Genomic DNA, 23,140 nt, shown 5'->3' on the forward strand with positions numbered 1-23,140 from the left:
CATGCAAGTTCAGTTTTATTCAATGGATCTGACAAACATGACACATTTGTCCAACTAAATCTGAGAAGAGACGGGCATTGGTCCTTTTTTTCACTAGATTGTCTGGGAAACATTTAGGCTACCCTACAATTTAGTAAAATGTGCGCATGTTTTCTGGATATATACCAAAAAATATGTTGCATTTCTAGGGTTCCAGTAATGAGAGTAACAATCAAGGGTTATTATTTTTTAAATGAACATATGTTATAGCCTACATGTGTAAATAAAGGTAACTTAGTTACTGTATCTGTTTGAGTTATATTGGCTAGGTCATTCAAATAGCACTGACTTGGCATGAAGCTGGTTCACTTTTTTTGTTAATTGTTAATGTTAATTTTCTATAAAAATACAAAGTAGCTTCTGATGTAGTAAACTACTTTTGCGAAGTATATGTAACTTAGCAAGCTGCATTTTGTCTAAAGGAAGCTTTTGTGTAGTTAAGCTTCAATTTATATAGGGTAACTGGTAGCTTAGCTCACTACATTTTCTAAGTAGCTTGCCCATCACTGCTTCTCACCAGCTACTAGGAGCTAAGGTCTCATTTTATGAACTCAGCTTCCTGGAGCTAAGGTCTTGTTTTATGAATGTCAATAGCATGTAATCTGTGAAAGGCCGCAAAAATGATGGTGTTGAAATAGCTGTTTTTCCCCCCTGTACACTTGTCGAAAGTACTAGCAATACATTTATGATGCATAAATGAGTTACAATAAAGACATACATACATGCATGGGGGTGGTGGTAGTGCAGTGGTTGAAGAGATGGGCTATCATGCAATAGACAGAAAGCTTCAATTCCTGACTTTTACTGCCCTTGAGCAAGGCACTTAACTCTGAGTTGCTCCGGGGTCAGTGACCCTTGTAGTTGACATATGTAAGTTGTTTGGATAGAAGTGTCTGCTAAATGAATGAATAATTTAAATATTTAAATATATTTAAAAATATCAATGAAGTCAGTTTAAACAGCTGTCATGCACTGCATCTGTTAGAGTGGGTGACTATGTAAAGCAGATGTCTCATGAGATGACTCAAAAATACACACAGTCTGAGAAACACAAATGACCTCAGTCAGACATATGCACTGTTCACTGTTCATCATTTAATTTTAGTAAGTAATTAAAAGTAGTTTAAGTAAGTTTTAAAGCTGATATAGGCCCTTTCCAAAGGAGCAAAGCAGTAGCCCTCCAATATACTGTTGTGTACTGTATATGTATAAGTTGTGTGTACACATGTTAACTACTCTACTGCAACAAGGTCTCTCTCTCTCTTTCTCTCTCTCTCCCTCCCTCTCTCTCCCTTTGCATTTAAGACATGTTAGGTATCAACTGTGCATTAAACGTTTGTAAGATGTAGTACTGATTTAAAGAACATCTCTCTCTCTCTCTCTTTCTTTCTCTCTCTCAGTTTAAGTATGGTGCAAAATTGTGCTCCCAGAATAAGCTGGGCCACTATGCTATCCATGCAGTGACTTTTAATGGGTCCAAGGAAGCCATGGAAGTGATTATAAAGAAAGGTATTGTTTTGAGCTATTTACTCTTATTGATGTGAACTATTTACTCTCTTCAGTGTATACAACTTGGGAGGTCTGCTGTGTTTTCAAATGTTTTGATTTGTGAGTCCAAACTTCTCCATGTTATCACAGATGGAAAATTCCAGTTTGTAGTTTGAACACTAGTTTGGACTGACGCAGGTGCAGTAAGTCACAGCTTTCTGTCTGGTGGACAAAAACATACAAGCTGTGTTTTCATTTGAAGACACGACATTGCATGTCAAATCAGTATATTTGCATTGTCATCAGTCAATGACTGGTCACTTTACATACATACTCAGATGTGATGGTAATACACCAAGGAAGTGACAATATTCACATAAAGAGCCACCAGCTGCTCTAACTAATCAAACAAATAGTCAGGGTTTTAATATCCTCCCAGGTTGACGAGATGGTGTTGATCACCCCAGTTTACGTGGACACTGACCCAGACCTTGATTAATTCTAACCTGCCAATCCAGAGCAGACTGACACAGGGGATCTGGGATGCGCCCCATGCAGAACAGTGGCACACTGCAAAATCAAAATATTCCCCCTTATATCTGAGGACATAGTCACACAAAGACATACTCAGGAACAGTACAGGGACTGAATGATATGTAAAAACACATAATAGAGAAACAGCTGACCTAGTTTAATTATTCTATCCAACTAGCCTGGGTGTTCCCATGCTGCCTTGCGCGCGATTTGAAATTTTCGCCTGAGATAGGGGACCAATCACAGAACAAGGGGGAAAGCAAGACGACGATGAGCTATGCACAGACGCATTTGATAGACATCCGTGGCACCCAATAAACGGATCTGGGCATTTTTTTCAAATATGAGAAAATTAACGCTTGGTTCCCAGACCACGTCTCATTGAGAAGTGGTGGCGCTAGCCAGGCTACTATCCAACAATAATTCTGACATAAACTGCTTACAGATATAAAAGTCATTAAAGGAGAATTCTGGCGATACTCTCTTTATCAAGGTCACCGAGTACTGTCGGTACGAAATAAAACAAAAACAATCGTTTCTAACTAGCTCGAATGCTGCAGCCAACAGCTGGAGCTGCCAGGCAGCTACAGTACTCTGGGGGCATGTTTATGATCTCCCATGTTCATGCCGCCAGAGTATAGTACTCTAGCTTTTGGCTGCTATAGCTAGGTAGAACCGATTATTTTCGTACCGACAGTACTTGGTGACCTCGAGAAACCGAAATATATGTGCAAAATTGCCAGAATTCTCTTTTAATTTTGATTACAATAGTCTCAGACAGCTTATGGCAACCTCATAATGTCGATAAAAGAAAGCCGATATCATTGCTAAAATATGCCTGTGTGTCTTTTTTGATACAGGGGAAGAGTTTGGACACAGCGCTGAGACTCACCTGAACTACCTGGACAAATCCCAATGCAGTCCTCTGCATCTGGCTGTGCGTGGAGGCAACATTGAAGTAATCAAACTCTGCATTGAGAAAGGGGCAAGAATTAATCAGCAACAGGTAAAAAAAAATGTACCACTTTACCCAGCCTCATAAGACTGCCATTTTCGTGTCATTAAGATGATATCAACCTCCTGTTCCCATGTGCGCCAAGTTACTGTTGATAACTACCGGTATATTAGGCATATAGTTTAAATGGTATATGACTATACAGTACTATAATGGTAATTGCTATGATGATGAATATGATATCCAAACGTTATATGCCATAACAGCTTAATGTCTCGTCAACAATCTCCCACTGCATCACCTGGCCATGACAATGAAAGATCATAGTGACATTACACATCAGATCATGCTATTTATGATAGTATATAACATGTAACATATATCTGCCATAACATGACATGGTTCTGTCAGGCTTCTGAAGCTGCGGTTCAGTGCTACTAAACATTTCCAGTCAGAACAGTGCAACATAACACTTTTACAGATTTACAGAAAACCTTCAAAAAATATCTGCCAGCATCGACAGAATGCTTGAATCTGCTTGTCCCATGAAACTCAATAACCTTCACTTCTGGAGGCTAGCATATATTTTCCTGTAAGACCAATTAATCAGAATGCTTCATACTGTACATGAGAGCCGAACTGAGTGATCATTATGAAACCGTCTCCAGGCAAAGCAGCTTACCTATATCTAATTACAGGCCAATAACCAATTGGATCCTTTACCTCAAATCCATGGCTGTAAACAAAACAGCCAACATACACATGCACACATAGACACATAGACACACGTACACACACACACACACACTCAAGCACTGAGGGAGACACACCTTCCATAGACAGCAGGCGGCTGTGTAATGGATACGGACCTGGTGTGGATCTTGGACCAGATTAGGTCCAGCTCAGGGCCGGAACAGCGCCAGATCAGGTTGGCTTCAGACGTCGTGCAGCAGTTGGGCTCCCTTCCTTAATCTCATCTGTGAGATGCTGCCTAGTGCTGCTGAGGCCTAAAAAGCCTCTGATGGCCAAATTGATATAAATGACACCCACTTACGTCCTGGGAGGGAGCGAGGCCCCTCTCGGGCCCGAGGCCACGCCAGTCAATATACCCTCATTAATGCTTTGGATTACTTCTCCCCACACCCCCAGAAGGGGAGTGGGGGATGGGGAGATTGCCCGGCACTCGTTTCAGGATGAGCTGCCAAGGCCTGGAAGAGGCCTGGCAGGGTTGGACTTGGTTGATCATTTGTCCCTAATGGGCTACCGTCATCTTCATCTCTTTTGTTTTCTTTCTTTTTTTCTATCTTGCTCTCTGTCGATGTATGCAATGTGGGGAAGGTTATTTTGGAAATGTAATGCATTACAATTACAAGTTACTCTATTTAAAATGTAATAGAAGTAGTAGTAGTAGTAACTATTTTAATTACTTTTTCAAAGTAATGTGACTTATTACATTTTGATTACTATTTTAAATTTCTAATAAATTGTTTTCAACTGTTAACCATTTTCAAATGTTTAAACCTGGCAGTGTTAACCTTAAAACGCAGTACTCAACACTGTCTACTGTCAAAATTCTTCATTACATGAGTTAAAATTGTAATAATTTAATTTGAAAGAACCGCCACCATAACGTCCGACTTCAGCACCTCTTTTTACAGTGAGATCAAACTTTGGCATTTAACATTCTACAGCAATCAATGCCTTGGAAAAAATATACACAGCCCCCAAATATGAAGTAAAATTATTGAGTAAGCAAGTGTCCTAGTCTTGTAGGATTGTGCTCAAACTTTTATTTTAAGACATCTTATCAAGACAAATGTCCTTAAGGCACTGGCAGACAAATTTGCTTGTTTTCTTGATGATGTCTTAAAATGAGTCAAACTCTTATTAATTAAGTCAGATGATTTTATGAGAAAGCAATAGGTAAGTGTTTTTTTTACTAAAAACAATACCAAGAAGATGTTTTATCTTAATATAATATTAGTAACATTTGGTTAGACAAACAGTGCAGTGTTTAAGTATGTACAGTATGTGTGTGTGTGTGTGCATGTGTGTTATGACTGTCTGCCAATAATCAAACTTGAAATAGAACAATAGACTCTTTTAACCCAAATGTAACATTTGAACTGTAATTTAATTTCACATTTTCCCCAGTAACATTAATGGATTACAGTTATAAAATATTTATTTTGATTGGGAGTATTAAATGACATCCAAATCATGTAATTGATGTGTTTTTGAGAAAGTTCGATGTTACGTTTTTAGTCAAAACTTCGTTAGCGTGGAAGTGAGAAGGGCATATTATTTCGCCGCTAAAAACTATTTTTACCTCCCTACAGTTCCAAACAACACACTTACGTGGTAGTGAGTAGAGGGGTCCCTAAAGCCAAACCCGCCCATCCCGAGGTCTTTATGGTCGGAGAGAGAGTCCAGAATGAATTTCATCAAGCCAGTACCTTTCGAAATGTTGCCATCTTTGCTGCCATCTTTAGGAAAGTCCGTAAGGAGTCGATTGCCAAGTGTACTCTGGAAATTCACAATTTCGTGGTTGTTTGGAACTGTAAATGTATAAAATAGCGCTTTGTAGGCTAAATAATATGCCCTTCTCACTCCACGCTTAACGAAGCTTTGACTAAAACGAGTAACTAAACATCTCTGTTTGATGTCAACTAATTTATATACATCTAAAGTGTGTGTGTGTGATAATCCTTTAATGGATTACAGTTATATTTATTTTGCAATTAAATTCCGTAATTCTGTAACATGTAACTTGTTACTCCCCAACACTAGGTGTGTGTGTGGGTGGGTGGGTGTGCGTGTGATGTGTCTGTGTGTGTTTTGTGTGTGTGCATCTGTTCATTTATACATGTATGTGTGTGTGTGTGTGTGTGTGTGTGTGTGTGTGTGTGTGTGTGTGTGTGTGTGTGTGTGTGTATGCACGCGTGTGTGTGTGTGTATCTGTGCATCCACTCATGCTCTGTGCGTCTGTGTGTGGGCGGATGGGCGTCTTTGGCCAACCCCAGGCTGACAAATCCACGGCTCTGCACCTGGCCTGCACTTTGGCCAACCCCAGGCTGACAAATGCACGGCTCCTGCCTCCATGGTGACGACATCATCAACATGAGGCAGTGAGCCATGCAGACCCCTGCCAGGTCCATGGTCCAACAGCTAGATCTCCCCACAGAGGTTAGCTTATCACCAGCCAACCAGACTACACAGGCTATTTGTGATGGGACCTGGGAACCCATCACATGGTGAAATAAAAATGATTTCTGCTCCGTTTCAACCCTCTCTGGTAAAATTTCACCAACGTTAGAATACCATCCTAGCAACATCCTGGATACCAGCCTCGCAAAATCCTGGTTGTTGCTAGGATGGTATCAGAATCTTGGTGAAATTTCACCATGTTATGGGTTTTCCCAGATCCCATCACAGGTCGTTATCAGACAACCTGATCTCCCTACACAAGCATGTTTATTATCAAACAACCAGACACCCCAGAACTGGTTGGTTTATTATCACATGAGACCCTGGTATACTAGATTATTATCAGCCAACAAATGGACCAACAAGTCCTCTTGGTACAGGTGAATTTATCTATCAGCATTAAAAGCGGAGCTCACTACATTCCCATGCACAGGCTAGTTTATTATGATCCACAGAGACAGTGAGAGTGAGATCCCATGCACAAATCAGCACGGTGACGGATCAACAAAAGCACTCAGTTGTCTGATTCCAGCATTTTACACTGTGCGCTTGAAACAAGCATTCAAAACATTAGCTCATCTGAGCATACGAGTTGTGATATTAATACCAGCTCCATAACAATAAAACCAGGAAAAAAGCCATTTATGCCTGAGTGGTTTGATACAGGCAAGGTGATAAATGCCACGTGATAGGATGCCTTCTGTTTGAACTCTTTTCCATCTCTGATATTGAAGCGGGTCTTGGTTTATGGTATTATGAGGACAATAGAGGAACCTAGTGTTTCCTGCAATAAGACAAACATAGGGTTGGATATTAGTACGGCTGATTCATCCATCTTGTGCATGGCCTGAGAATTAACTCCTCATTGAATCCTCAGCTGCTGCCTGTTTGCCCTCTGTGTGACCCAAACAGAATTGTTTGAGTTTATGTAGAAACAAATACTGATCTGAAAAAGCCATCTGTTCAGTGACAGTCTTGACCTCAAATGGACATTGTATAGGCATAGGCTGCCCTTACAGAAATGTCAGGTTTCTGGCGAACTCATTTTTTCCCACAAATCACCCACAAGTTTGCTGCAAATCTGCCACAAACTTCATTTTTGTAAGGGTGCCCATTCACTTGCTGTGTCTGGCTTCCTATATAGACTTATATCTATGTGTATATATCTTTAAATCTGTTGTTCAATCCAAAACCAACACCACTTAAATTCAGGATGAAAATAAAACTACTTGTTTTTCTCCCTCCAGGGCAACAATATTTGATCATGTGGAATTGGCAGAATATCTTATTTCAAAGGTAAACACCCTGCTTATTGGACAAGAACAGAAAAAGAAAATTGCCAGATGTCATGTTTCGTCTTTGTTCAATGATTTCAAATAGACATGTAAATGAGACGTGTTTTAACAGATGGATGCCTCCTTTGTTGTCTTGAATAAACAATGTTAATTATCCATCATTCATTTGTATCTGGTGACATTTCTAAATATAAATAGGCTGACTTCATTGTGTTGTTGGGAACAGGGGGCAGACATTGACTGCATTGACTGCAAGGGCCTGTCTCCGCTGTTGCTAGCCACAAGCTGTGGAGCGTGGAGGGCAGTAGCCTTTCTACTGTCCAAAGGTGAGTCACCAGTTCATTAAAACAATAATATGAAAAATGCCCACGCAACATACATAATACAATATACCAGAATTTCCTAACTATTAGCCGGAGCTTACATTGATTTTGCTAAATTTCTTCAGCTATGAGGTTAATACACAGGGGCTGTTCTTTTTTTTTTTTTTTTTTTTTACTTGCATAAAACACTATCCTGTGGCTTATACACAATGCAGCTAATGCACAGGAAATTGCTGTATTTATTTTACCTTAAAAAACAGCTTCTTGTTCATTGAATTACTACTGTATGTGGAAGAACTGAGTCTCTGACATTGCTAATATGAGTCCAGAATGCTTGGCATTGCACTATGTGGCTTTGCACTATGCTGCATTATGTTGCCACAGGAAGGAGGCCCCTAGAGCTAACTGAGTACCCAGTGGTGCTAAATTGTGTTACTGTAACACAACCAATTTTGGGTAAACACTGAATGTGTGAGTCTGCTCACTGTAAAAAGGAGCAAATATGAAAATCAAGGACGAAGAGGGACGCAACTTCCTGCACCTTGCCACTTTCCAGGCCAAAGGACTGAAATGCATACCTGAGCACATCTTACAGGTAAGCCACTGTTCCACACTCTTTTGTGTAATGGAAACACATCAGTGTTTCATTGTGGCATGGGGGAAGTGCAGGGAGTTAACTCCAATGCCATGTTTGTCTGTCCTTTTTCTGGTTTCCTAGTGACAGTACTAAATCTTTGGATCCCTCTGAGTGCTAATTAGCTGAAGAGCTTTGTTTCAGCAACTGTAACCAAGGGCTTTATAATTACTCAATCAATTTAATTGGTGGATTTTATATCCAGAGAGAGTGAGTTAAAAGATGCAACGTCATTGATGATCTCCTTATGTGGGATTGAGAGACACACACTGTTACAAAGAACGTTTGTTAATGACTTTATGAAGGTGCTACTGTGAATAGTGTACACACGCTGTCACCCTATTGACAATTCACTGTAATCCAGCCAACGATAAAATCGTGTGAAAACTGCTATAAAGATATTAAACAGCATTGGTCCCCACTCTACATGTAGTGTCTGTGCACACTGTGTATTTGGTACTTAGATAAGTCATTTCATACATTTTCATGTATATAGTGTTCAGTATTTTAGATGAGTACTGTAATTACAAATCAGGTTTTTACTATGTACTTAATACTATATGTAATGATATTCTATTAACAATGCACAGTTAATATCAGTACATGATATTAGTTAGATAATTATTATCATTATTTCAATTTAGGCCATGACTTTACCATAAACTGTTAATTTTAAAATTAATGAGATGTTTATTGATTTCATCATAATTTGTTTTGGGCAAAAGTGTCTGCTAAGAAAGAACCATACACATAAATATAAACATGTTGTTATAACGGGGATACAGTTATAACACCTCCTCCATGGAGATGTCTGCATACCAGTTATGGCTTTGATGTTTTTTAGTTTCCATCAGTTCACTGCACTGACATATGGTGTTGTGTGTGTTTTGTTCCCACAGACTGCCACCGTGAGGGACCTCCTGTGTGATGAGGATAATGAGGGGTGCACTCCCCTGCACTACGCCTGCAGACTGGGGATCCACGACAGCGTTAAGAACATTCTGGTCCTGCAAGTGTGCCCCAAACGCAAGTCCAAAAACAAGAAATCAGCCTTTCACTTCGCAGCTGAGTAAGGGCCACCTTTGTTATACTTTTATCGCCAGCACTGAGTTGGATGCAAGGCCCAATGGTCACAAAGATTAATAAGCACATTGTCTGTGTAAAATTGTAATTCATCATGCTAAACTGAAACAGCTTAATAAGCGCGTGGCGCTCTAGAATCTTTGGTAGTACTGTCCAGGTCAGACTCATGTCACAAACACTTACTGTAATGCACATAAATATTAAGTCTCAGTAAGTCAATTTTAATGCAGTGTGTCCTAACTCAATATGACATCCTAAACATAAAGGTCATATCCACTCAAAATAGTGGTCCTGGTGTATGACCCTTTTTCCAGGTATGGGCGTATAAACACATGCCATAGACTCCTGGAGAGAATCACAGACTCACAGATGCTGAACGAGGGTGATGAACATGGCCTCACGCCACTCCACCTGGCCTGCCGCGGCGGGCACACCAAAGTGGTGGAACTGCTGCTCAGGAAAGGAGCTTTGTTTCAAAGGTACCCAGGACAAAATGTCCACGGAGTTACTGTACAGGCAAAAAACGCCACCTGCCACAAAGAAGTCGTTTTTCATTGTTTGATTTATAGGTACATACAAGTAAAGTCACAAACAATCTAAAGTCATAGAAAATTGGTTGTTGGTTCAGAACATTGTATAGTGTAAGAATAAGGAAAGAATCACACACAATATAACTCCCATATCATTTTTGATTTGCCAAAGTGGCATTTTATGTCCAAGGGCCCTTTATCAGAATTTATTTAAAGATAAAGGCTATATACAACTATTATTAAAACTACACAAAGAACCTTAAATTGCATTCATAATGTACATTATTGCCAAGAGTTACACTGAAGATACTAGCCACTCACAAATATTTGACAGGTCTATATTTGATTTAGCCGGTAATCTAAGATGATAAATACAGTATTTACCCAAAAATACATATTTGGTGATCAAATCACTATTTTGTTTTCCTTGTAGTGGAGAAAGGTAACATGTCAGATATATCTTTCTCCTTTTTAAAGTAAGCTCTCTGTTGACTGATTATAACTGTAGGAAGTTGTGATATTCATTAATGTCACTTGGTTGAACAACCCTTTCATTAGTGTAATCCATAAAATAAGGATTCAGTGTCATTCTACCAAGACAATATTTGCTAAGATCTTGGCACAACTTGACACAAAAACAGCTGTGATATGGCAGTAAGGAGTATGTTTAGCTCAGGTTTTCCTTCCCCCTTCATCCTTAGTGATTACAAAGGCATGACATGTTTACATCACGCCGCTGCCGAGGGCTACACACAGACCATGACAATCCTCCTGGCAGCCAACGTCAAACTACTGGACAAGGCCGATGAGGATGGGGTATGTGTCTCAGTATATTAACTCCATTGCAAAAATCCTAGGTATTTCTCCATTTTCTGCAGAGGCTAAAGATGTTCCCAAGGAAGTAATAGTTATCACGCATGTTCTAATAACTTAATTCACCTCTATGTAGTGACACAGCAAAGTTATGTTATGTAAATAATAGGCTACTAGGGTCCACATTTTTCTGTCCTCCTCCACGATCATCTGAATCCAGCTGAAAATGTAGATGCTGGAAGTTTGTTTCACTTTGGTTAATATTGTAACGGGAGTCAGAGGTCAGAAGTCACCTGACTGCTCTTGTTTACCTTTGGTTTCCTCACTGAAACTAACCAAACCACATAGGCAGCCTACCACACACATACAAGACTTCGCAACTCATCTCTGTCTGCCATCATGTTAACAAATTGCTTACAAGTTTGTTCAAACTTCCGTATTATGTAATTCAAACAGTTAAAGCCTGAGTGGTGGTCAATGGGTATACAGCTGTGCAGTGAGTAAATTTAGCTTCCATACTAGCATGCTCACTTCCTGTGTTCAAGGGTGCAGGTTTAAATCCAGTGCAAGACTGTGTTTCTTATAATACAGGTTACATTGATGTCATCGTCCAAACTGGCAGTAAAGTTCAAGCTGGTTTAGTGTAATACCGGTAGTGACAAGCAGGGTACGGATCTGTGCAGTGAATAAATTGTACTCCCCTACAGACGGTAGCATCAGACACCCACAGTGTTTGGCCTCCTAGCTAGCATACCCTCTTTGCAAGAGTGCATGTTTCAGCTCAAGTATGTCCATGTGTTCAATGTCAGACTGTGCTTCTCCAACAATGCATCTCTAGACATACAACAGAATACATACATAAGCACGGAAATGGTCAATTACTGTATGCCAGAGTGACACCAACGGCTGGAACCAGTCCCTTGTATGAACTGACGAACTGATGAATTTGATCTGAATCTGATTCTGATTCTAAATGGCCTTATGATTCTGTTTACCTTTCTCAACTCCTGGTCACAGAACACAGCTCTGCACCTGGCTGCCAGAGAGGGACATGTTGCTGCAGTGAAACTTCTGATGGAGAGAGGTGCTTCCATTGTTCTGAACAACAGCGATGCCTCTTTCTTCCATGAAGCAGTGCATCATGGGAAAAAGGAAGTGGCAGATGCCATCATTGATAATGAAAGGTAGCGTGACCACTTTCTCCATTTATGTCACCACTGTACTATATAACTTATCATCTATGGTCTATAGTGATCTAACAAAACAACAACAAGGAACATTTATTCTTGCTTTGGATGTTACTGAAGATGTCATATTTTTATCAAAAGGTTTATCATACAATAATTGAAATCATAAAGCCTTTTCATTAAAACATATAAAACTAGACTGGATACTGGAAAACATGCACAATTATCCTGAATGTCTCATTTTTCCCCCAAAGGATATGGTATTTATAGCACTGATTAACCCTTTCACATGTTAATAGCTAATCTAAAGAAATTGTTAATAGGCCTAGAAGCTACTAGTCACATTACCAATTCTGATCCATTTGATTACATATAGCATCATAAACTACTTTTTGTCATGTTGCAGGTTAAACGAAGCTATTAAAACATTTAAGCATAGTTCTGACCATCGCTGTGTGGCTATTGACTTAATTGAGTTAATCCCCGAATCCTTCAAGGTCAGTATGTCCATTCCTTAAAATCTGTGTTTATGTATTAAAGGGCTATAGAATTCTGTAGGATATGAATACATCAATGGCACCCTTCCATTGACTTGCATTATATTCAATACAACACCACTGAGGTAGAGAGGGGTAGTACAAGAGAAATGGTTAATCTTTGGCTGGTGATCAGGCTAACTTCAATGGTCACAGCAAGAGGCTTCTCAATGCCTGGGCAACACCGAGCATAGGCATATCTTCACATTCAGTTGCTATTTGGACATTTTTGAACGTATCCTTTAAATACTAACCATGTAACTGTGATACTTGCACTCTGCACAGCACTTACTGGACCTGTGCATCAGAGAGTCAGACCATGATGCCAACAGCCCTGACTACCATGTACGTATAAACATATTTTAATGCACATATATATTTAATGCTTTTAATGAACATACTGTATTTCAGATCATTATGAATATGGTTCGTTATGAATGATGAACTTAATTAAGTCTTAAAGAGTGTTTTGAACACATTACAGGGAAAGAGGTAGAGAGAGACAAAGTGTGCTAAAGAAAAAGAAAGTGCTGAGGTTACCACAGTGTGAACTTCACTGCATAACAGAGACAGAGTACACTGCTGATACACTGACTTACATTTCCATTAAAAGGAAATCATTTAACTTTTTGAAGGACATGAAGAATTTTGGAAAACCAAAATACAAGAATATTTTATGAATCATGTATGAGATATCCTTAAACAAACATTGACTGTCACCATTTCATGCAATCAGTTAAAATTAAACAATCATTGTTTTCTTTTTTTAACTTGGGTTTTAACTTGTTCAATGCTTTTGATCCAACACTTCAAACAGTTGCTCCTGTACAGATTCTTCATAAGGTTATGTGTATAAAGCCATTTGGGGTCTTCTCAGGACACCAGCTACACAGCTCCACATGGTGTCCTGGATTGCCCCCCTTGCATTGCTTCTGCAAACCACCTCATAGATTATTTATGCTCAGATTTAGGGATGACTGTTTTTCATTTTGCCTACAGATCCAGTATAATTTCCAGTGGCTCCAAGCACCAGTTCAGTTGAAGAAACATGCCAAGACTGACAAGAGTCTGAGAATGCAACCTTTGGCATGTATGAATGTAAGTGACTGTAAACATTGACTCCAGCAAGTATTCAACAGGGTGTGGAAAAAGGAATAGATTCATAGTGATTCTGTACATCAAAAAATGCTATTCCAATCGATAAACAAAAGTTAAGGAACTGCAGTTATGGAACATGCCATGGCTCATTGTTTGAATAGTAAACTAAGGTGTCAGACCAAAAAAACATATTTAATTCGCATGAATAACAAGCAGACAAATTTCATATTAAAATATCACCTGTCTGTTACTGTTATTTTTAACTTGACTAAAACAACGCAAATGAACAGCAAGCCACAACAGTAAAATGGGCCTACATTTATCCAAAGCTAAAATAATCTAAATGCATGGTATGTTGCAGCTGAAATACTGACTGCTGTACTTCTCGAAATATAAAGTCAACGGAACATCAAAGCGCTGACATTTTCCATTGCAAATTCACAGGCCATGGTGCAGTACCACCGTGTTGAGCTTCTTACCCACCCAGTGAGCAATAAGTACCTTGAAATGAAATGGTAAGCATGTGCTTATGCAACACATTTTATGCAAGAATTTGTCATGCCATATTCATTTACAGCATATTTTGAAGTTTAAGTAATCTATCAGCAAGGACAGAAATTTAATTTCACATCCACAAGATATCAATGTAAAATGATGTATAGATGAGATTTCACAACAATATTGGATTGTATGTCGCACATTCGTTTTGTATAACTGTGCTATATACTCCTGAGCAAAAAACTGAAAAGGTCACCAGGGTTTAATATCAATTGATTTAAACACTTCTGGTGTTCACCCAACATAGTTTTAATTTTCATTTATGTGCATTCCATTTATCACATTGATATTTAATGGCTTGGTCTCATTTATGCTATAAAAAGGAGCACTTCCTCTTTCCTTTGATACTTTTATACTGCAAATGCATGGTGGAAATGAGCCCCCGGCTGGAGAGAAAGCCGTCCAGAGGTTTTGATTTTATGAACGCTACTGCTATCTCTGGCAGGCTGGCGTACGGGAGTAAAGTTCACCTGCTCAATCTGGTCATATACCTGCTTGGCTTGCTGCCCCTCACCTTCCTCATCATCAACCTAAGGCCTACGCAAACCATGGGCCAGAACGGAACATCTGTCATGGTCAGCCCCATCCCAATCCGCCAGGTACTCCACTCAGCCTACACACACACACACACACACACACACGCACACACACTCTATTCGCTGATTAGAGAACTCAGTCGGTGCAGAAAAAATAAAAGTTTCTTTGAGCCATTGTGTGGAAACAAAAGGCATACAGGCAGGTGGAGGGAACAATGAAGGTGACGAATAATGTTTATGGAGAGAAAGAAATCATGTTAAGTAGTATGGACCCTTTCAACAATAAAAACAAAAACAATGCTTGAACATTCTATTTGGGTCCCAATCTACTTCCTCTGCATTAAGATAACATATGGAATGTTAAAAAAGAAGTCTTGTGGGGCCAACTATGATGCTGATAATGGAACTCTCTTGAAAGGGTCCATAGAGAGTGCAAAAATACTTTTGTGCTACAGCTACAGTAAGGTGTCGTGACTATGTATAAGGACCATTCCATAAAAGTGATCTCAGTGTCCAGTCAAGTGTGTTTCCAGTGGGATCTTAAAGTATGTGCAGGGCAGGCATGTATTAAGCATGCAGGTATTGCGCCTTACTGATTTCCATAGCACTTTACGGTAATATCACCTTGTCACCTTTCTCTTACACACTTCCTTTGTCCGAGCCAGGACCTTCCCATGATTCACGTGGCCTTGTTGGCCAGATGTGTTTTGCGTTGACACAACATTTTATGTGCTATTACTTTTAATGATTTTCATCATCATCCCATATGCATTTCCTGGGTAATAACCTTGTCCTTGTCCTATTACTTAATTTACTCACTTTCATTATGAACTGCGAGTAATACATCACATTCCCGGCTTCAAGGTTAGAATGCCTATTGCTCTTGGCATTGCTGAGCCCATTTGGGATATTGCTATTTGTCTTGAAAGTAAGGGAGTGTTAGTGTAGAGTTTAGCATTACACAGGTATTAGGCTGCGATTAAGCTAGGATTCAGCTCCTGGAGGAAATTTAGTAAACAATGTGTTTGCTGTAAGAAGCTGTTTAAGCTGTTTACTCTGCATACATTTAGACTAGAAGTTATGAAATACAGCATTGCACTTCAGGTTGACTAGAACAAAATTGCCCTCTGAGCCATTAAACTGTTGAAAGAAATAAATCAAAATAAAAGATGAGTTTTTCTCGTATTATTAATCTTCTCTCTGCTTTCTGTTTCCCTTCCACAGAGCAGTTATCTAATCACCTCAAGCAAGATCATGGTCATTGTCATAAGCTGCTATGCCATATTAAAGCAGATCACTCAGATGTCACAGCAGGTAACAGTTTTCATGTCATCGCATTACCCATGCTATCGCATGTCGCACCCGCCAATAAATCGGCGTCACTCTAAAGAGAAAACCTTCAAGGCGAGGTTTCTCACTGAGGACATTCGGGCCATTACCCATGATTCAGTGCCTGTGTCTGTGTCTGAATTGCACAACCACTAGGCCTGGAAATGGGAATGAGCTCTGGCCTTGAGGACCTCCCCCTTATTTTCATCTGCATCTGCAAACCCAGATATGGCCAGCTGAATAGGATCTGGCCAGTGTCTGGCTCTGATCTGATGCGGAGGTGGGCCAGATCAGGGCCAGCTCTGTTTTGACTACCATCTCTCTCTTGCATGGGTTTAAATACAACAATTGCCCTGAGTGCATGTGATGGTTATCACCTCTGTGATATTATGATGACATACAATATTATACTGGTTGCATTACCTATGGAGCAGTGGAGATGTGTTTCTACTATTGCTGACATGTGGAGTATGAATAACGATAAAAAAAAATCTTTACCATTTTCTTGTTTCGCATGAAGAAAATGAAGTACTTGAAAGACCCCTCGAACCCAGCAGAATGGGCGACCTCTATCGCCAGTTTGATGTTCACGATTCCGATCATGTTTGGTGTGGAGGACAACTGGGTCTGGGAGGCCGGAGCTGTGGCCATCCTGTTGGCTTGGGTCAACTTCCTGCTTTACCTGCAGAGGTACTGGTACCTTGCATGCATATTATTGTCATCATCAAACTAAAGTCAGACAGGTGGATGATAAAGAGGTCTATGGTCTATGGACCATTTAAAGCTTTAAACACCTCTGTCTTCTTGTGTCTCTCATTTCACACACTATCTCTCTCTCTCTCTCTCTCTCTCTCTCTATATATATATATATATATATATATATATATATATATATATATATATATATATATATATATATATATATATATATATCTGCCTCGCATGTTAGGGTTTGAGCACTTTGGAATTTATGTTGTGATGTTTGGTGAGATCATCAAAACACTGTTCAGTGTCATTGTGCTCGTCATCTTCCTGGTCCTGGCATTTGGCTTGTCCTTCTATGCTCTCATGCTCCATCAGGTGAGCAAGCATTTACAGTTTTAACACACACACACACACACACACACACACACACACATACTCCCAGTGTCCGCACATTATGATTACCAGTAACTGAGGTTTAATCATGTGTTTTTGTCCCATTCAGAGTGAGTTTCACTGGCTAGGCCTGTCTCTGGCTCAGACCTTTGTGATGATGGTGGGGGAGCTCAACTACCAGAGCAACTTCTTCGCGGCCTTCGAGGGCAATCGGTTGGCCTTCCCCCAGATCACCTACGTGGTCTTCGTCTTTTTCATTCTCCTCATGCCCATCCTGCTCATGAACCTCATGGTAACGACAGACGCACTCGTTCACCCGCCCCGCAGGAGGAGGGGGTGCGGTGGTGAATCACTGTCGCTAATTGTCGGTAATGACTTGAATCGGCCCCTGTTAAATTGAACATATTTGTCTCCATTTGGGCTCTCGTAGATTGGTTTGGCAGTCGGAGACATTGCTGAAGTGCAGAGGAACGCCTGTCTGAAGCGGATCGCCATGCAGGTCGGAGAAGGGCATCCGAGCCGCTTGATGGAAAAAGAAGAAAACTTGTTTTGGATTTGTGCGCTTGTTTTGGTGTAATCAAATTATTCTCTTACAGATTGATCTTCACACAAACCTGGAGGAGAAGCTTCCATATTGGATCCTTAAGCGAGTGGACAAGTCCTCCATCACTGTTTATCCTAACAAGCCCTGCAGAAATGTAGGTATTTGGCAACAGTGGCACTGTACCTAGACTTTATCACTGATCCATATGGAGAGGGTTAGTTTACAGAGAAGTTTACAGAGAAGCACTTATGAGGCAATTAGTTCACCCCAGCCGACATATGTGAATTAGCTGGCCGTAATTCTCTGACAACAAAACAGTTTAACTTGCCCTCTGTGAGGTGTGTCTCAGCTGCCAGAAAAGTAAGCAAGTGAGTAAGTCAGTAAGTTTAATTTATATAGCACATTTAAGACCAAAGTGCTTTACACAACAAAAAAGGACACCTCCACTCCACTAAAACCCTTGCCTTTACATTTTTTAGGTGATCTAACTTTGTTCAGATAAAAGCATTGAAAATAAAATAATTAATAAATCACTGTGAAATGCTGACGTGTTGGATTTTGCGTGTGTGTGTGTGCTTCCTTTAGAGGAGCATGTTCAAGTTTTGGCACTCAAGGGACGTGTCGGCGGTGCGGAGCCGTCTGAACACCGGTGGCCAGGAGCTCACGCCGGTGGAGACGGAGCTGAGGAAGCAGAAGCTCAGGTGACCTTCCTCTCACCTGACGCCTCCCTTTCACAGACAGGAAGTGAACGGCTTACAGGAAGTGAATAGCTTTAGTTTGCTTCCCTCTGCCCACATTTGAAACATTTCTGATGTCTGTGATGGAGGTCGTTGTCTACCATTTTCATTGCCCTCACAAGCAGAGATGGCAGATGTGACACATAGCCCTCTTGGCCATACCAAAATGTACCAGAATTATTGGTCTTATAATGTCTACACCCATGTTTCACTTTAAATGTTTTCTAGAAGTTTCTTTCCAGTGTATTTATTAACATGTTAACGTTACCTAATCTGCTGGGTAAAGAAAATCATTATTTCATCCAGACATGCGCAAAGACAGTGCTTTAGTGGTCTCAAAACTGCAGCTAATGTAAGGTCGGAAATTGAATTTAACCACAACATCAATGAGCTCTACTTGATATTGGTCACTTATGACATGCACTTGTGGTGGCTAAGTGTGTTGTCTTAATCATTAATGCAGCATAGTTGGCATGTATATTACCTGTGTCTGAGTGGCCTCTAGTGGTCAGGATGTAAATTACATGCTTGCCCATTCATACAGCACAAGATTTTATATGATGGTTACAGTTGCCTGCGATTTACATATTTGTTTCTTCACAGTGAATTTGATATACTATTACAGAGTATGTATGAATTTACATACTCTTACTGCATAACTAAAACTAAATAACATTCCTGACATTCTTGAAAGTTGATTACACCTCCATACTCAACTGGCTCCTACAAATGTATTTGTGTGTGTGTGTGTGTGTTTTGTATTTTAGATTAAGGGAAATCTACAGCGTCCTGGAGAAGCAGCACAGCATGGTGAAGCTGATCCTGCAGAAGATGGAGATCACGTCGGAGGCGGATGACTACGACGGACCGGACGATGCCCACAGCGGCCGGAGGGGCCGCTCCAAAGGTCCAGATGGATCCCCCTTGTCAAATCTCTTAAGTCAAGTCACCACTGATTGCACGTATGCCTGGTATGCTGGTGGTCAAAGAGACAATTGGCTACAGAAAGGTTTCAGAGACCTCAGCAAACCCTTTTTTCCTGTGTTGTATTCAGTGCCAGTTATTTATCTTGAAAATATAGTTATAGGGATACATCATGTCAGGTGTTTCCTGAACATTTGTAAGCTCGCCAGCTTGTGTGCTACAGCTACATTTTAACTATATCTTTATTTAGGTCAATATAGGTGCTTTTTAGGTTGGGATGAAGACAGGATGGTTGTATATCCTCACATTGAAATTGCAATTATGCTTGCTGAGGAGAGAAACAACAAGATGTTTGTGGAGGACTGGAGTTCTTTTTTAGACTGTTAGAACATATCACAGTATCCTATAAAATTTCTGTTGATTATTTACACTCTTTTCCCCTGTGATTGTCTGTTCATGTTGTAATGGAAATGAAAGTTTGTCATTTGACATCAGTTTACTTGCATGTGACAATATGTGTATGTACCTGTTTTCTGCATGTACTGTAATTCACAACATACAGTATACAGTCTTGCTTCATATGCATCTGGTGATCAGTCTACAGAAGTAGACAGTATATCTCGCCCCATTTTGCATAAAAGTGTTGATGAGAACATATTTACCAAAGACATAACATCTGACGTACTTCCATTTCACTAACCCTCACAGCAAGTACAACAACACGTTGTGAATTTCACATGCTGATTAAGTGTAAAGTACACAGTAACTGGTTACTATAAAGCATGGTCATATATACAGTATATCTTATATTTAATACTGTGACTTATTTCATCTCAATTTTGTGGTTATTCTGTGGTTGGTCAAGTAATACATGATGCTTGCCTCTGCTTGTCTCTTCTCAACTTTCTTGACCGTATAATTGATGCATTAAATATGCTGTGTGGGAATCCCTCTCTGAAGCTGTCAGACGAGTCCAAACATTTGGCGGAGTGTGTTTTCACACTGCATGGGCACAACAGCCAGAGTTGTGTCAAACCCCAGTGTGAGGTGGACTGGTGCACTTGAACAAGACATAGACAGCAAAGGGTATTTGAAAAGCCAGCCATCTGATTTATGCACTGATAAGTCCACGTGGGCAGAGCCCCGTCCACTATAAACCTTGCTATGCGGAGCATCACAGATAGATATTTATTACCCCAATCAGTTCTTGGGGGTCTCGGGGTTGGGCAGAAGAATTAGCATGTAAATTCCAACTGGCCCCCTGCCCAGACCTATCAACCCCGCGAGGCTTTTGCATAGCGGTTCCGTGCCCACTCGACTGCAGAGGAGAGCAAGCATACTTCAGATTTATGACTCGGCTCCCATAATTCAACAGGGCTTTGTATCCTAGCGCTATGCAGTTTCGAGGTGAAATTCCCATGGAAAGCGAGGCCCTCTCTGAACGAAGCCTGCTGATTGGCTGTAATGAAGAGTGGGAGTCATGTAGGATATGGGGGCTGTTAAAATGGCGGTGACAGAACAAATTTCATTTAGTGTCTGTTTAGCAGTTCAGTGCCATGGGAACGGTGGGGATATCACAACTCCAGCATAGATATGGATATATGGAGGTTCTGTGCCAGTTGGTTAGAAATGAAACTGCATTCCTTACAGTCCCACGCAGTTTCTTCACATCAGTTGTGCCTTCATTCATATCATGGGCGCCAAATTCTCTGCATTAGAAATGCCTTGATTGGGTGCTGTGAGAAATAGAAGTATCTAACAAAGCCCTGACACCTTACGATTCAACATGGTCCAACAGGCTAGATGTATTAAACTATCACAGGAAGTTGTTTAATTGAAATTATTCTAAAACTCTGGGACAAAATGTGTCACCCTTAAAATGACATGAATTTAGTTACTGAATATATTCCTGTGTATGTTTCTGCTGCAGGCTATGTCTCAGTCTAAATGATCAGGTTGGAGAAATTATTGCTTACACTATACACTAAAAAATTATCCCACACATTGGTATCGGGTCAAAAGAAACAGGCCCCAAAATGCCCATCTTAAAGAGAGTCCGGTACCACTTTCTTGGTGACAACTCTCTTCATGTTACTTGAGTGGACTCCGAGTCACCCATCTCTCTCCCCTAGACTCCCACAGCCGTAAACCCCTGGGGCGCAACTGCGACACGGACCGGAGGAGTCTGTTTCAACACCGCCTCTAAAAGCAAATTATGTCCGCACATAAAAAAGACTAAATAAAAAGCGTCTCACAAGGTCCCATCCGTCACACATGGACGAGGCCTTCATAGCGATTAGCTCCTTTGCTCTGCCCTCTTCCTGCTCCCCCGGGTAAACACCACAACAGGTGCGTCATTTGTTACACTCAAAACACAGGCCTTCTCCCGGCCTGAAAGTGTACACTGGGAGATGCCGATAGCAGTACTTAGGTTAAGCTCTGCAGTCCTCTCTGCCCACTACGGGGGAGTATGTGAGTGGTGATGGTGAGGCTGACTGTGTAAACATAATGGGGGTGGCATACAGATTTCAGTGGACAGAATATGCTCTCTGAACATCAGATGTATCAAAAATATTGTAATTGTAATTGTATACATTACTGTATTGTAATGTCAATGTCCCTCTCAAACAGGTCAAAGCCATCATAATAAACATAGTGGATAATGAAAATTATATATGGATACAGATGATTTCAGCTCCCAGAGTGGATGTTGAGGGACACTGTCACCAGCTGTTATTGTTTGTTGCTTTGAGTAGAGCAGTACAGTATGGATGGTATATAGATTTCAATATAAAGTCAATTCTCCCTGAACCAAACCCATTCTTCTTACAGTAAAGTAACTAACCCCATGTACCTAGGCTTTTTACAATAATATACTGGGTTAGCCGCACACATATACACACACACACACACACACAAAGATGGTCATGTGCCAATATGTTTCTATCATACTACATAGACACTGAATATCAGCCAGATGACAAGTTCAGGTATCCCTCTTTAACCTTCTGTTCCGGTCAAAAATGACTTATGATTTACACATTCCCTGTACCATAAATATGGCATTTTTCATCAGATTCCCTCAAGATCTTATGATAACCTTCACAAAAGGCTTTTGAACACATATAATTTATTTTGACTACTTTCTTTGAATTTTTAGTGATTTATTCAACGTAGAAACACTTTTTTTGTTTACGGTCAAAAATGACCGCCATAGGAAATGAATGGGAAAGAATATAATTTTCATCCAGGAGATAAGACATCTCCTTACACAGAATCCTACAACTTACCACCAATTTTCCCACACACAAGCATGCATGCACACACACCCACACACATACAAACAGAAATACATAGAGTACACACACATGTACACCCACTCACAGACACACACACACACACTCAGTTCATGTTGTCATGTTGCCACTTGTACATGTGAACCACCAATGTTCGCACACATAGGCATTCACACACATACAGAAACACACCCATCCACACACACACAAACAGACACACACACACACAACACACACACACACACAGTTCATGTTGTCATGTTGCTACCTGTGCATGTGACACACACACACACACACACACATTTACACCCACTCTCTCTCTCTCTCTCTCTCTCTCTCACACACACACATACACACACACACACACACGCACACACACACAGACAGAGAGTTCAT

The 23,140-nt window shown here is 40.4% G+C and overlaps 1 protein-coding gene across 1 annotated transcript in view; it reads left to right on the forward strand.

Moving 5' to 3' along the window:
- The window catches only part of trpa1b (transient receptor potential cation channel, subfamily A, member 1b), a 28,674-nt gene extending 8,339 nt beyond the window's left edge, over window positions 1-20,335 (forward strand). The window contains exons 7-29 of the mRNA XM_048265871.1: window positions 1,440-1,548; window positions 2,922-3,067; window positions 6,040-6,119; window positions 7,471-7,519; window positions 7,745-7,844; window positions 8,336-8,436; window positions 9,375-9,544; window positions 9,873-10,037; window positions 10,790-10,904; window positions 11,919-12,085; window positions 12,495-12,585; window positions 12,910-12,969; window positions 13,624-13,722; window positions 14,167-14,237; window positions 14,726-14,879; window positions 16,041-16,130; window positions 16,666-16,835; window positions 17,096-17,225; window positions 17,353-17,535; window positions 17,674-17,742; window positions 17,840-17,941; window positions 18,373-18,488; window positions 19,292-20,335. Coding sequence (XP_048121828.1) covers window positions 1,440-1,548; window positions 2,922-3,067; window positions 6,040-6,119; window positions 7,471-7,519; window positions 7,745-7,844; window positions 8,336-8,436; window positions 9,375-9,544; window positions 9,873-10,037; window positions 10,790-10,904; window positions 11,919-12,085; window positions 12,495-12,585; window positions 12,910-12,969; window positions 13,624-13,722; window positions 14,167-14,237; window positions 14,726-14,879; window positions 16,041-16,130; window positions 16,666-16,835; window positions 17,096-17,225; window positions 17,353-17,535; window positions 17,674-17,742; window positions 17,840-17,941; window positions 18,373-18,488; window positions 19,292-19,682 — 2,928 coding nt within the window. The 3' untranslated portion in view covers window positions 19,683-20,335. The remainder of the gene's footprint in view (window positions 1-1,439; window positions 1,549-2,921; window positions 3,068-6,039; window positions 6,120-7,470; window positions 7,520-7,744; window positions 7,845-8,335; window positions 8,437-9,374; window positions 9,545-9,872; window positions 10,038-10,789; window positions 10,905-11,918; window positions 12,086-12,494; window positions 12,586-12,909; window positions 12,970-13,623; window positions 13,723-14,166; window positions 14,238-14,725; window positions 14,880-16,040; window positions 16,131-16,665; window positions 16,836-17,095; window positions 17,226-17,352; window positions 17,536-17,673; window positions 17,743-17,839; window positions 17,942-18,372; window positions 18,489-19,291) is intronic.
- The last annotated feature ends 2,805 nt before the right edge of the window (window positions 20,336-23,140 follow it).

The sequence above is a fragment of the Alosa alosa genome, chromosome 16, assembly GCF_017589495.1.
Source record: "Alosa alosa isolate M-15738 ecotype Scorff River chromosome 16, AALO_Geno_1.1, whole genome shotgun sequence".
NCBI lineage: Eukaryota > Metazoa > Chordata > Actinopteri > Clupeiformes > Clupeidae > Alosa > Alosa alosa.